The sequence below is a fragment of the Dromaius novaehollandiae genome, chromosome 13 (assembly GCF_036370855.1).
Source record: "Dromaius novaehollandiae isolate bDroNov1 chromosome 13, bDroNov1.hap1, whole genome shotgun sequence".
NCBI lineage: Eukaryota > Metazoa > Chordata > Aves > Casuariiformes > Dromaiidae > Dromaius > Dromaius novaehollandiae.
Window position 1 is genome coordinate 694,179 of NC_088110.1, and position 10,508 is coordinate 704,686.

A 10,508-nucleotide genomic window follows, 5' to 3' on the forward strand; every position below is an offset into this window, starting at 1 on the left:
TCCTTCATTTCACTGTTATGCTGGATTTTCCTAGCTTTGTCCACAGTTGTACCTCATTCTCAAGGAAATGTTCCTATTTCTCATGTTAGTGCTAATACAGTGTTTTTTCAGAAATGAAATGATTTCAGCATGCGTGGCTGTGAATGTTTGTCTTCTTGTAAGTTTTTATGACTATCCTTCCGTGTATTATGGGGATATACGAGTAATGAATTAATTTTCTGGCTTGTATGTTTTTGTTTCTTTAAAACCAATATTTTGTAAAAAAAAAAAAAAAATCCTATTTTGTTGGTATGTATTCATCAAAATTCCTTATTTCAACATTACCTATTGAATTTAGAACTTTTTATGGAATGGTTTTCAGTCAGTCTGGGCTGGCTGTTTCAGGGTTATCTAGTAGCAATGTCTTTATATTTACATGTGGTAGTAAGACCGAGTGTCAGTGCAGAAAGATCTCCCTAGTCTTGGTTTCAGGTTCGATGCAGACTTCAGTGCTTGCTCACTAGATCTGTGCGTTAAGAGCAAGGCACAGAAGAGGACCAGGGGTTGGGCAAGAGGATTGCAAACAGTAACAGCTTCCTCAGATAAGAAACATTGGGACTGAGGTCTTCAGTGGGATACACTTACCATTAGTTTTGTAACAACTGTATAGTTTTGGAAGATGTGAAGATATGTGCTTTGATTAAGGAGGGAAGTGAGTGTTATCAAGTCAGGATGGTTCATTCAGGTTTTGTGAGCAACCAGCTTAAATGTGACATCCTATTCTTTCTGTGAATGAAGGTGCTAATGAATATCACCACCGTACTGGCTTGTGTCTCCATTCAGATATCTCTTAAGAGGATATCTGAGTAGAAAGGTGAAAAACAAGAATGTATATTTTCCTACAATTGTAGCAAATTTCGGGCACACTTTCCTTGCCCCTTTTCCCTTGCTTTTATACTCCAGAGTTGGCTTTTACATTCAGGAGTTGCCTTTAGGACTTGTGGCAAGTGTTTGCTTAGTTCAGGCAACCAAGTACATTTTGTTCCAGAGCTAAGTGAACATCAGAGAAAAGGAGGAGTTAGGTAGCCACTTTTGCATATTAAATAGTGAATTCAAGATTTCTGATGTTCAAATGGACACTTGTTATGAGCTATTCACAAACAGCCCATCAGCTAAAATACGATCAAAGAAGTTATTGGTCTCAGCATCCATTTTTAAAAATCAAAAATCAGTAATGGGCAAGAGAAGGGCTAAACTGGGAGGAGGAATTGTTCACAAGATAGTGCAAGTGCTGAAGTTCCTGTACTAAGTGGTTATTCATCATTGTGCCATGTCCAAAGAAGGAATGATGTATTTCCCAATGAATATGCATCTTGCTGTTGAAAAAGGTAGGAGACTTTTCTCAAATACTGTTGGGTTAATGAAGGACTGGCACAGAAAATTGTCTTTTTACAGCCAAGTGTTTACCTCAACACTATATACCGAAAGCATCACTTTATGCGCCTGTAACCTTGGCGTGGAACAGTAGTGCAAACTTAAAGGCCCAGATTCTTAGCTAGCACAAGTTAACATATGTTTTGAATTAACTAAAAACTTCTGAATTATACCAACAGAGAATTTAGACTGGTGTGTGTTGGGGAGAAAGGGAGTTATACTAGGCAATTTTGGAAAGTCTCTTGAAGTAGCTGTGTCTTGTTCTCCATGGCAAGATGGTTACAGCTTGGAAGACTTGAACATGGAAGACAGAATGGAAGAAACAGAATGCCCAGAAGGGCTTTTTTGGACTAGGAGGAACAGATGGATCAGCAAAGTTATGCCATGGTGTTTCACACTAATCCTCTCTCTTTTGTGTTTCAGCCCTGGCCCAGTGTGTCCAACTTGGCCAAGGATTTCATTGATCGTCTGCTCACAGTGGACCCCAGTGACAGGATGACAGCCCTTCAAGCCCTGAAGCATCCATGGGTGGTCAGCATGGCAGCCTCTTCCTCCATGAAGAACCTACATCGTTCCATCTCTCAAAACCTTCTCAAGAGGGCATCTTCCCGTTGTCAGAGCACCAAGTCTGCACAGTCTACCCGCTCCAGCCGCTCCACCAAATCCAACAAGTCACGGCGGGTGCGGGAACGGGAGCTGCGAGAGCTCAACCTGCGCTACCAGCAGCAATACACTGGCTGAGCATTGCATGGGAACCTGCCAGAAGTCTCTCCAGATGCCTTCCCTGTGGTGGAGGTGCGCAGCACCCCTTGCCGCACACATGCTCAGTGAGGAACATCCAGGTTCCTCCCTCCCTTCCTTCGGGTGTCCCCCCTGTGACCATGAGGTGTGGAGGAAAAGGAACCTTGTGGTGGCCATCGCACCCTGCGAGCGCTCCTGGGTGAGCTGAGCCACAGGGTCTCAACGCAGGAAACAAGCAGGAGTAGCAAAATCCTTCCCTGAGTCCTCGTGGGCTCAGAGCAAAGTTCAGAGCCTCAAGTAATAAGCGAATTAAGGAGCCACACAAGGAGAAGAGCTCCCTCCATAGCCCAGGAGCTTGGTTGTTCATAGTTATTTATTAATTCTAGAGTGTTAAGTTTCTCTCACTTCCATATTAAAAACAAAATCACTTTATGTGTGCATGTGTGTACATGCACGCGTGTGCGTGCACGTATGCATGTGTAGGCGTGTATATGTATTTAAAAATCATATATATATATAAATTTTGGGCTGGTTTAGTCAGACTTTGTGATGCCTTTGCAGTGAAGCTGATATGAGTCACATGCAGTTAGAACTAGGGTAGCTCTGACTCAGCCAGCGCACTGCCCACCAGCTTCTCATCCTGATTCAGTGCCGAGGAGATGCCAGGCAGCAGTTTTCCATGACAGCTGTGAAGCTGAGAGGTTTCCCCCAAGGGCTGCCATTGGCATGATGACGTCAAGGTTTACTCAAGTTGTGTGAGAGTTGCTGTGGAAATTGGCAACCAAACTGAAGTGCTGCCAACTTGGAGCTGTAGTCTAAGTCCTTTTATCCAGACTGGGTGCTCCTGATGGAGGGGTAGGAAGAGGACAGTGATCCTGCTTGAGCTTCATGGTTCACAGAAAGGCAGGTTTTCTAGAGGTTCCTTGCTGTCCTCCTTGAACTGTCCTGCAGCAGTTCTCTGTTAGGGGAAAGGGTGCTTGTGAGTTGTTGGAGAGCAGCTGTAAGGAGCAGTATGTAGGAAAGGCAGAAGGGAGAGTTCTGCACTGTTGGGGCAGTTACTTTGCATGTCTCTTGAGGTGTAAACACAAGAACAAATGCAGGCACTCAGTTGTACTGTAGGGGCTTTTTTCCTGGGTGCAGCAGGACCAGTTCCTACTGTGCAGGGTTCGTTCTTGTTGTGGTGACTTAGCCCTTTCAGCGCTGCAACCTGTTATGCATCTTGCATCCTTCAGATTGATGTTTCTGACCGTGTTGCTTCAGCACACGGAAACTTTGGTTCTTCCAAGTATTGCTCCCTGGCTCAGATTTTACTGCAGGGCTCCCCTGCTCCGCACACCTGTTCTGCCCCAGGGTAGCCGCTCCTGCTCTGGGAAAGTGAAATGGTGTCGTGCAGCTGCTGGGATGGCCACAAATCCCTCTGCAGGGTCACGGTGGGGGCCTGAGTAGCAGAGGCCCAGTCCTGGGGTGTCGGCAGCAATAACGCTCAGGAGACATTGCACAAAAACCTTCTTCAACTGTTAGATAGGGCTGAAATCCAACATGAAAAATCTGCTTTTCAGGTTGCCTTGTGCTAGGAATGGAGGGGCCTCTTGTGAAGGGCCTCTCAGGGAAGATGGGTGCTCGTAGAGCTGAGCTTTGCACACATCCACTGAGTTGTTATCCCTCGCTAGTCAGTGCAGCAGAGCAAGGCTGTTAGCATGTTCAATCTCAGGGCAGATTTGACGTCTTGAAATAGCATAAACAAGGCTGGCAGTGAAGATCAATGCTGGATTTTGAGGATTTCCGTATGAAGCCATACAGTTTGCTTCATACTGTGCACTTAGGAAGTGCTTTCTCAGCTCTAGGCTGGAGAAGTAGTCTCTGCACACACCTGGGGCCCGTAAGGGGCTGGCGAGCATGGCCTTTCCGCAATAGGATTGATGTCTGTGCTGCTGTGTTTTAGTGTTGTAAGTGATCTGTTGTATTTCCAGGGAGCTCTAACTCCTCTGTCCACAGCCCTCTTGCTCAGCAAACAGCAAAGCATCACAGCTTCAGAGGGAGAAGACTTGAGTTTTCTGTGCTAAGAAAAAAGAGGATTTCTGAGAATGCGTTTTCCACTCCAGAGCTAGGATGGGCCATAACTACAGTGAGCACAGCTGGGTGTTCCCAAGCTTGCTATGGGGAATACGAGTGATGAAACCTGAGAACAGCACTGTCCCTCACACATGTGTAGCAAGAGAGAATTCAAAATCCGTTGCATGGTGTTACATATGATTTTGGAAACTCTGGATCCTTTGCAGGCTGCCCTTTTGCTCAGTGGCCATCCTCCCTTGTCACATATAGCCTTCTCTTTCCTCAGTCAGCGTCAACTGATATCACAGAGTTACCAAAAACTGGTTTTGTCTTTTTTCCCAGCTCTATGGACTACAAAAAAGATTTATTTGGCTTCTTTTACCCCTTCATCTAGTTTTCCCTGTTTCTTTACCATGTATTAGAACTACAAACTAGATATGTTTTCTGACAGAACAGGCAGCTCACCACAGTTTTCTTCATAAACAATTCAGGGCCCCTCATTTTGCTGCAAACAGCTCTTCAAAGCAGCAGCCACTTCAAGACAGGTATTAACTGGGAACTTCTTACCCTAAACATTAAGAGATGGCAGGATGGTCTCTCAGAAGGCTTCTATTTTTCAAGCCACTGCTTGTAACAGCTTTCTGCAAGTTTGGAGCATCACACATAACCACTTGGATCTGTATTGTCTAGGTAGGTGTTTTCATGGCCCTCCCCAGATTATCTAGCATGTTTCTTCTTAAAATAGGTATTTTAACCTATGCAATAAGTCAAACTGATGAACTGAGCCAAGACCTCTAGAATCTGACACCTTTCCAGTAACCACTAGACTTTCCATATGCACATATTTTGTACAGGCCTGTAGCCACAATGTTCCTTTAAGCTTTCCCTTGCAGGGGATAAAAATGAAGGTGAAGAGAAGATCGGGGTGTTGAGTTCTGACCTGACCAAGCTTGTTTCTCTGCCTTCAAAAAGCAGAATAAGGGTCTTTTCATCTATGCCAATTTTTTGCTTTATTGCTCTTGAGCAATTGGATTTGCACCAGGAAAAGTTGTAAGTGATGTTGATCATTGTAAGTTTGGGGTGGAATACGTTTTTGGAAACAAGATATTGCTATATATGTTTGTGTCACTGTTAGTTTTCTGCAGTGATGCTCTATGGCCAGGAGGTCAGTTGACAGAAGAGAGGATTCTTCAGATATATGAGCAATATGGGATGGCTGCAGGTTGCATCTCTGTTGTATGGAGATGCTTCTGATCCTCAGGCATCACACTGATTAGGGAACTGCGCCGAAGAGGACCAAGTCAGTCCCATGAGGGGCTTTGGCTTTTCTAGAAAAAGAATTTCAATTCTCTTTATAAATACAATGTTTTCTCTTGTATGGAAAAATCAATGTACGCATGGGGATAGTCTTTATGTGCTCTCCTTTCATCATTTGATTATAACAGTCTTGGTTCAATCCCTCTTTTTTTTTTTTTATTCAGTATTTACAGGACCTCTTTTACCCAGAAAATAACATGCATAAGGGGAGAGACTAGCAGAGCTCTGTCCAAGTGTCTTTTGAAGACCCTGGTGACCTTTGTATTTTCACTTTGCCCAGAAAGCCGTGATGGTCCAAATGCTGCAATGCAAGGTCCAAGTTAAGAACAATTCCTAGGGTGCTTTTATCTTTGGATCTGTTCAGGGGGGAGAGCCAGTGTGCTGTAACTTTGAGCACTGGTTCAGGTGCCTTCAGTCTGCCTTCTAAGAAGCTCTTCACTGTGAACCGTAGTGAACGTCCGTCTTCATATATATTCCACAGGCGCATCTCAGCTCTCAGTTTTTCTTGAGTCTCAGGAGTTTATGCTTTTCAGAAGTGCCTTGTTTGGAGATTTCAGAAGTTTAAATCTCTCTGAAATTTCTCCTGCTCCTAAGTTTAGTTTTTAAATCTGCTTCTTTGAGCTCTTAATGGTGGTTCTCAGTTTGGCTCATGGTGTTTTTGGAAGACTTCCTCTAGTGCAGAATTACCCGGAAGAATGCAGGTAGCAAAATGTGCATGTCCCAGGCAATAGCTGAGTTCTGGTCTTCTGTGTTAGCTGGGGCACAAATCTCAGTAAATGAGCGCTTTTGTTTTCCGTACGTTTGCTAATGCAATGAAAATGAAGCTGGAATGACATCTAGCGGCAAATTGCAGCATATCCTTATCCACATGCATCCCCCTTCTAGCTATGTTCCCACTGTTTCAGGATGAGATGGTCTTAGAAAGAGGAATCGGGGTTTGGTGTGCTGAAGGACGGGCCTGGGCATTACCACTCCAGCAGTCCTAGAGGTTCAGCAACCTGCACAGTGACATGTAGATGATAATGTCTTACTGAGGACCTGTCACATGGCACTGTTTTCTCTCGTACTGATCGTTAATCCTGAAGAACAGGCTTTTACCGCGCAAAGGTACGAGCACATGTTCACGTGCACCCACGAGAAGGGGACTCAGTACTGGGGAAATGACACTGTGCAGTAAGCCTGCCAGTACCTTGAGGAAACGTTCACAACCATCCTGCCTTGGGGGCACAGCTCAGGTGACGCTAGGAGAAAACCAAGGCTAAAGATGCTGAGGCTAGAAGCACAAGGTTTTGGACTTTCCCCCATCATGAGACACGATGGAGCAGCTCAGGGTGTTGCTTTCCAGCATATTCCGCTTCAGGGAAAAGCAGTTTTAAGGAGTAAAGAGAAATATGTATATTCGTCTTTTGGAACTTAGCGGTACTGTGTAAAACAATCTCTCGTCTTGCCCTGGGAGTTTGCCTGCTCTCTTGGGGAAGAGAATTACAGCTTCAAAGAATGTTGCCTATTGATTCTTTGATATTTTGGAGAGTTATTGGAAATGAATGTAAAAAGGTCTTCCAGAAATAACATTAGGTAGTCTTCAGTCTATTAAGCTTTGCATTCAGATTTTTGCACACACAATATATTTTTCTACGTGCGTTGCTTAAACAGCAATCACTTGTATATGTTTGATTTACTTCTCACCCTTCTCAGGCTTCTGAAAACGAACATGTCAGCCCAGCAGCAGCAGAAACATGCGTTCCTTCAATCCAGAATAAGCCTGTGCTATTTAACGCTGAGATTGTGATAGCATCCAGATGTCCTGCCAGTTCCTGGGCTCTGTTGTGCTTGGAAACCTACAAGCATACATGGAAGACAGCTTTATAGCCTTGTGATACATGTAAGCCCAGACAAGAGAGTTCTGACCTGCTGGCTTATTTAGTGATGTGGAAACCAGCTGCGGTATAGGGCCAGCATTAGATGTTTGTTTTGGAAATGATAAACTCTCAGACTATTAACTTCTTTGAAATTTGGATAATTTCTTCCTTTCATTCAGATGTTTTCTGCTCTGGTAATTTACATTCATTTGCATAGCCTGCTCCATTTCTGGATCCTGCTTTCTGCCAGAGCCATAGTGTTTGGTCGAAAGACCAATATCAATTTTTGTGTAATGCACAAACTGGAATATGACTTGTGGATAACTCAGCTACTGGGGCAGCAAGCCTGGAATTGGCTCTGCAGGAGCCATGCTCAGTCCTGGAGCAAGGTAACAGCATTTGTGTTGTGCTTTGCAGGTGGGAGAATGCTCCCTTTGAGGACCCCGCAGTGCATCAGCCTTCACCTTTCTCTGTGGCCTCTCCGTTATGTATGTTCTCACTGTCATTTTGTGGGTGTGCATTTACCTCGTTTGGGATTGCTCCTGTTGTTCTCTTGCTCATCGATCCCACACTGGGGCAACTGAAGCTGGCTGTGTGAATGTAGGTGCTTCCCTGGTGACCCATCAGTTCTGGTGGAAATAATCTGAGAATAGTTGGGGATGAACTGAGCAGGGTCACGCACTGTTCATCTTGCTCCGATAACTTGGTTAGAACCTAAATGAGCTGCCCAGTGTAGGACCGTCTCTGTAAGGACCTCAGAGTGAATCAGGACTGAGTGGGCTCGCTAGAGAGGATGGCCTGGCTGCTACTTGCCAGTCTCCAAGCACAACTGCTGCCATTTGAATTTGCAGCTTTACTGAGTGTCAGAGGACGGAGGTGAGAGAGGGGGCAGGCCACTCGTTTCCATTGTATGTTGGTGTGGTAACTGTGCTATTTTACAGCAGATATCAAGGTGGTGTTCTTAGGGTGTTCTGTTCCCCGAGCAAGTGTTTCCTTGGGGCTTGTCTGTGCTGTCTGTCTGGAGTACCTGGGTTATCTGTATGTGCTGTCATCATTCACATTTGTAGAGTAACAGGCTTGGGAAGAACGGTCAGCAATAATGTCATGTACTGCTAGTGCGGATTGCACTGTAAACAGAGACGTGAGAGTCTCTGATCACTGTTCAGACTACATCTCATTATGTTCTTCCTCCCTATCAGCACATTTCTGGTTAGGAAGGATGTAGCTTGCGTGTCAGAATATCGTCTGTCTTTCCTTCCTATGCAGTCCAGCCAGCCTTACCTGCATGGGTGGTGTGTGTGAGAGAAGCTGTATGTGTGTTACCGTTGTAAAGAGATGACCTTGTACAGTGTATAACACTAACAAGCCTCTTGTTAGACTGCGTGGGGCCACCTTCCTGTTTTAGATGATCATACTACAGATTCTGAGGGCTTGGGGGCTTTGTTTTTTGTTTTTCTTTTGACAATAAATGAAAATCTCAATTTTTGACTTAATTTAGTATTTTAAATGCTGAGAAGAAAAACCAAGATTGGCTTTTGGGATCAGACCCTCTGGAGGAGTCACAAAATGTTGTCTGCTATTAGTGTATTCCAGATGGGCCCTTGGATGTGCAGTGAGGGTGGCTGTGTCCCAGTCTCCCGTGACCCCACGCAGTCTGTGGGCCCAACTCAGATTCATCCTGGAAAATGTAACAAAGTGCCTGTACCACTCGGTGCTGGATACCCAGCCCCAGGTGGTATGCACCGCTCCTCGGAGGTTTTTGGTGCTTTTTCTGACCACTCAGTCTCCTCTTTCAGCCTGGATTAAAAATGCAGCTTTCGGGTGCTGCAGAGGCAGGTTCCTGTGAGATTCCTGTCAGATATGCATTATTGAGCAGCAAACTTGCCCAAAAATGTGAAGCAGCAGGGATGCGCTGTGGTAATGGCATCACGGAACTTGGTACCCTCCACCCTTAAGTGTCCCTTTGGTGGAGAGAGCATGGGAGGCAGCAGGCTGCTGTCGCCCAGTGATGGTTTTCCTTCATCTGCTTGTCTCCTGCTCTCCTCCTCTGCACAGTAATACTGTAGATCCCTTGTGTGTGATGGACAAGCTACTTGCTGCTGTTGCAAATGTATTGCACTGTGTTTATCTGTTGAATGTGGAAGAGATCCTGGTCCAAACTAGGTATGTGTGAGAAACGAGCACCTACCACAAGTACACACAGATGCTGTGGGTTTTCCTGTTGCTTTTCACTACAGAAAGACACTTCCCAGGAAGCTCTCGGGACTGGAGGTCTTCCGGTGCTTGCTGTTATTTTTGGTTGCCAAATTTCCTGTGCTGGGTTGGAGCTGCTTGGAAGTAATCCTGTCACGTCCTGTTCATCTCCTAACAGGGGCTGTTTGTCTTGAGAAGAATCCAGTTCTGTGACTTGCCTTTGACTCCTGTTTTTACACTAAGGACTGTTTTGCAGAATGAGGTCTGAACCATTGTAATTAGTCTGTAACATTATGATTAGAGTGTACAGAATTATTTATTTTGTGTACTCAGTCTGTTAAACATGTAAATGTATTCTGTGTATCCGATAGCTCTTTTGTCATTACTTATGGCTGCTGGAGCGCAGTCCGACAGCTGAAAGATGCTGCTTTCCAGGGTGCGAATGACTACTAAATGTATCGAAAGCCGGGAGCTTCTCATTCCTTTCGGACCAGAGCAGGAAAGTACCAAAATGCCTGAAAAGAGTTTGCTTATTTTCTCCTGGTTTCTTAAATGTACCTACTGGGCCAGGAGCTGTGCAAGGGAGACCTCATGCAGGGGATGGCTTGTCCACTTGGGTGGCATTTAGCTAAAGCTCCTGTTTGGGGGGCTTTGGGTTGGGAACTCAGTCCCCTGTTGGAAGTCACCATTTGGATGTTGAGCAAGCACTTTTGGAAATTTCATTCACTTTTCTTGGTTAGAAAGAGAAATATCTGGCTTGCACACAGCAACTCTTCGCCTGTCCGATTTCCGTCTGAGCAGCTTTTAGGGGCCAGCAGAAAAACCTGTAACACCGAGTGAAAGATGTGCACTCCTTTTGAACCACATCATCCTGGAAGGGAGATGATTTTTCAAGGGCAAGGGACCCTGTCCCAGCAATGGTAGGGTGACAGT

The 10,508-nt window shown here is 45.1% G+C and overlaps 1 protein-coding gene across 3 annotated transcripts in view; it reads left to right on the top strand.

Moving 5' to 3' along the window:
• Positions 1-9,943, top strand: part of PSKH1 (protein serine kinase H1) — a 53,443-nt gene extending 43,500 nt beyond the window's left edge. For all 3 annotated transcript variants that reach the window (XM_064519294.1, XM_064519295.1, XM_064519296.1), the window contains one exon: positions 1,837-9,943. In XM_064519294.1, the coding sequence (XP_064375364.1) occupies positions 1,837-2,154 (318 nt within the window). In that variant the 3' untranslated portion in view covers positions 2,155-9,943. The remainder of the gene's footprint in view (positions 1-1,836) is intronic.
• Positions 9,944-10,508: the final 565 nt, after the last annotated feature.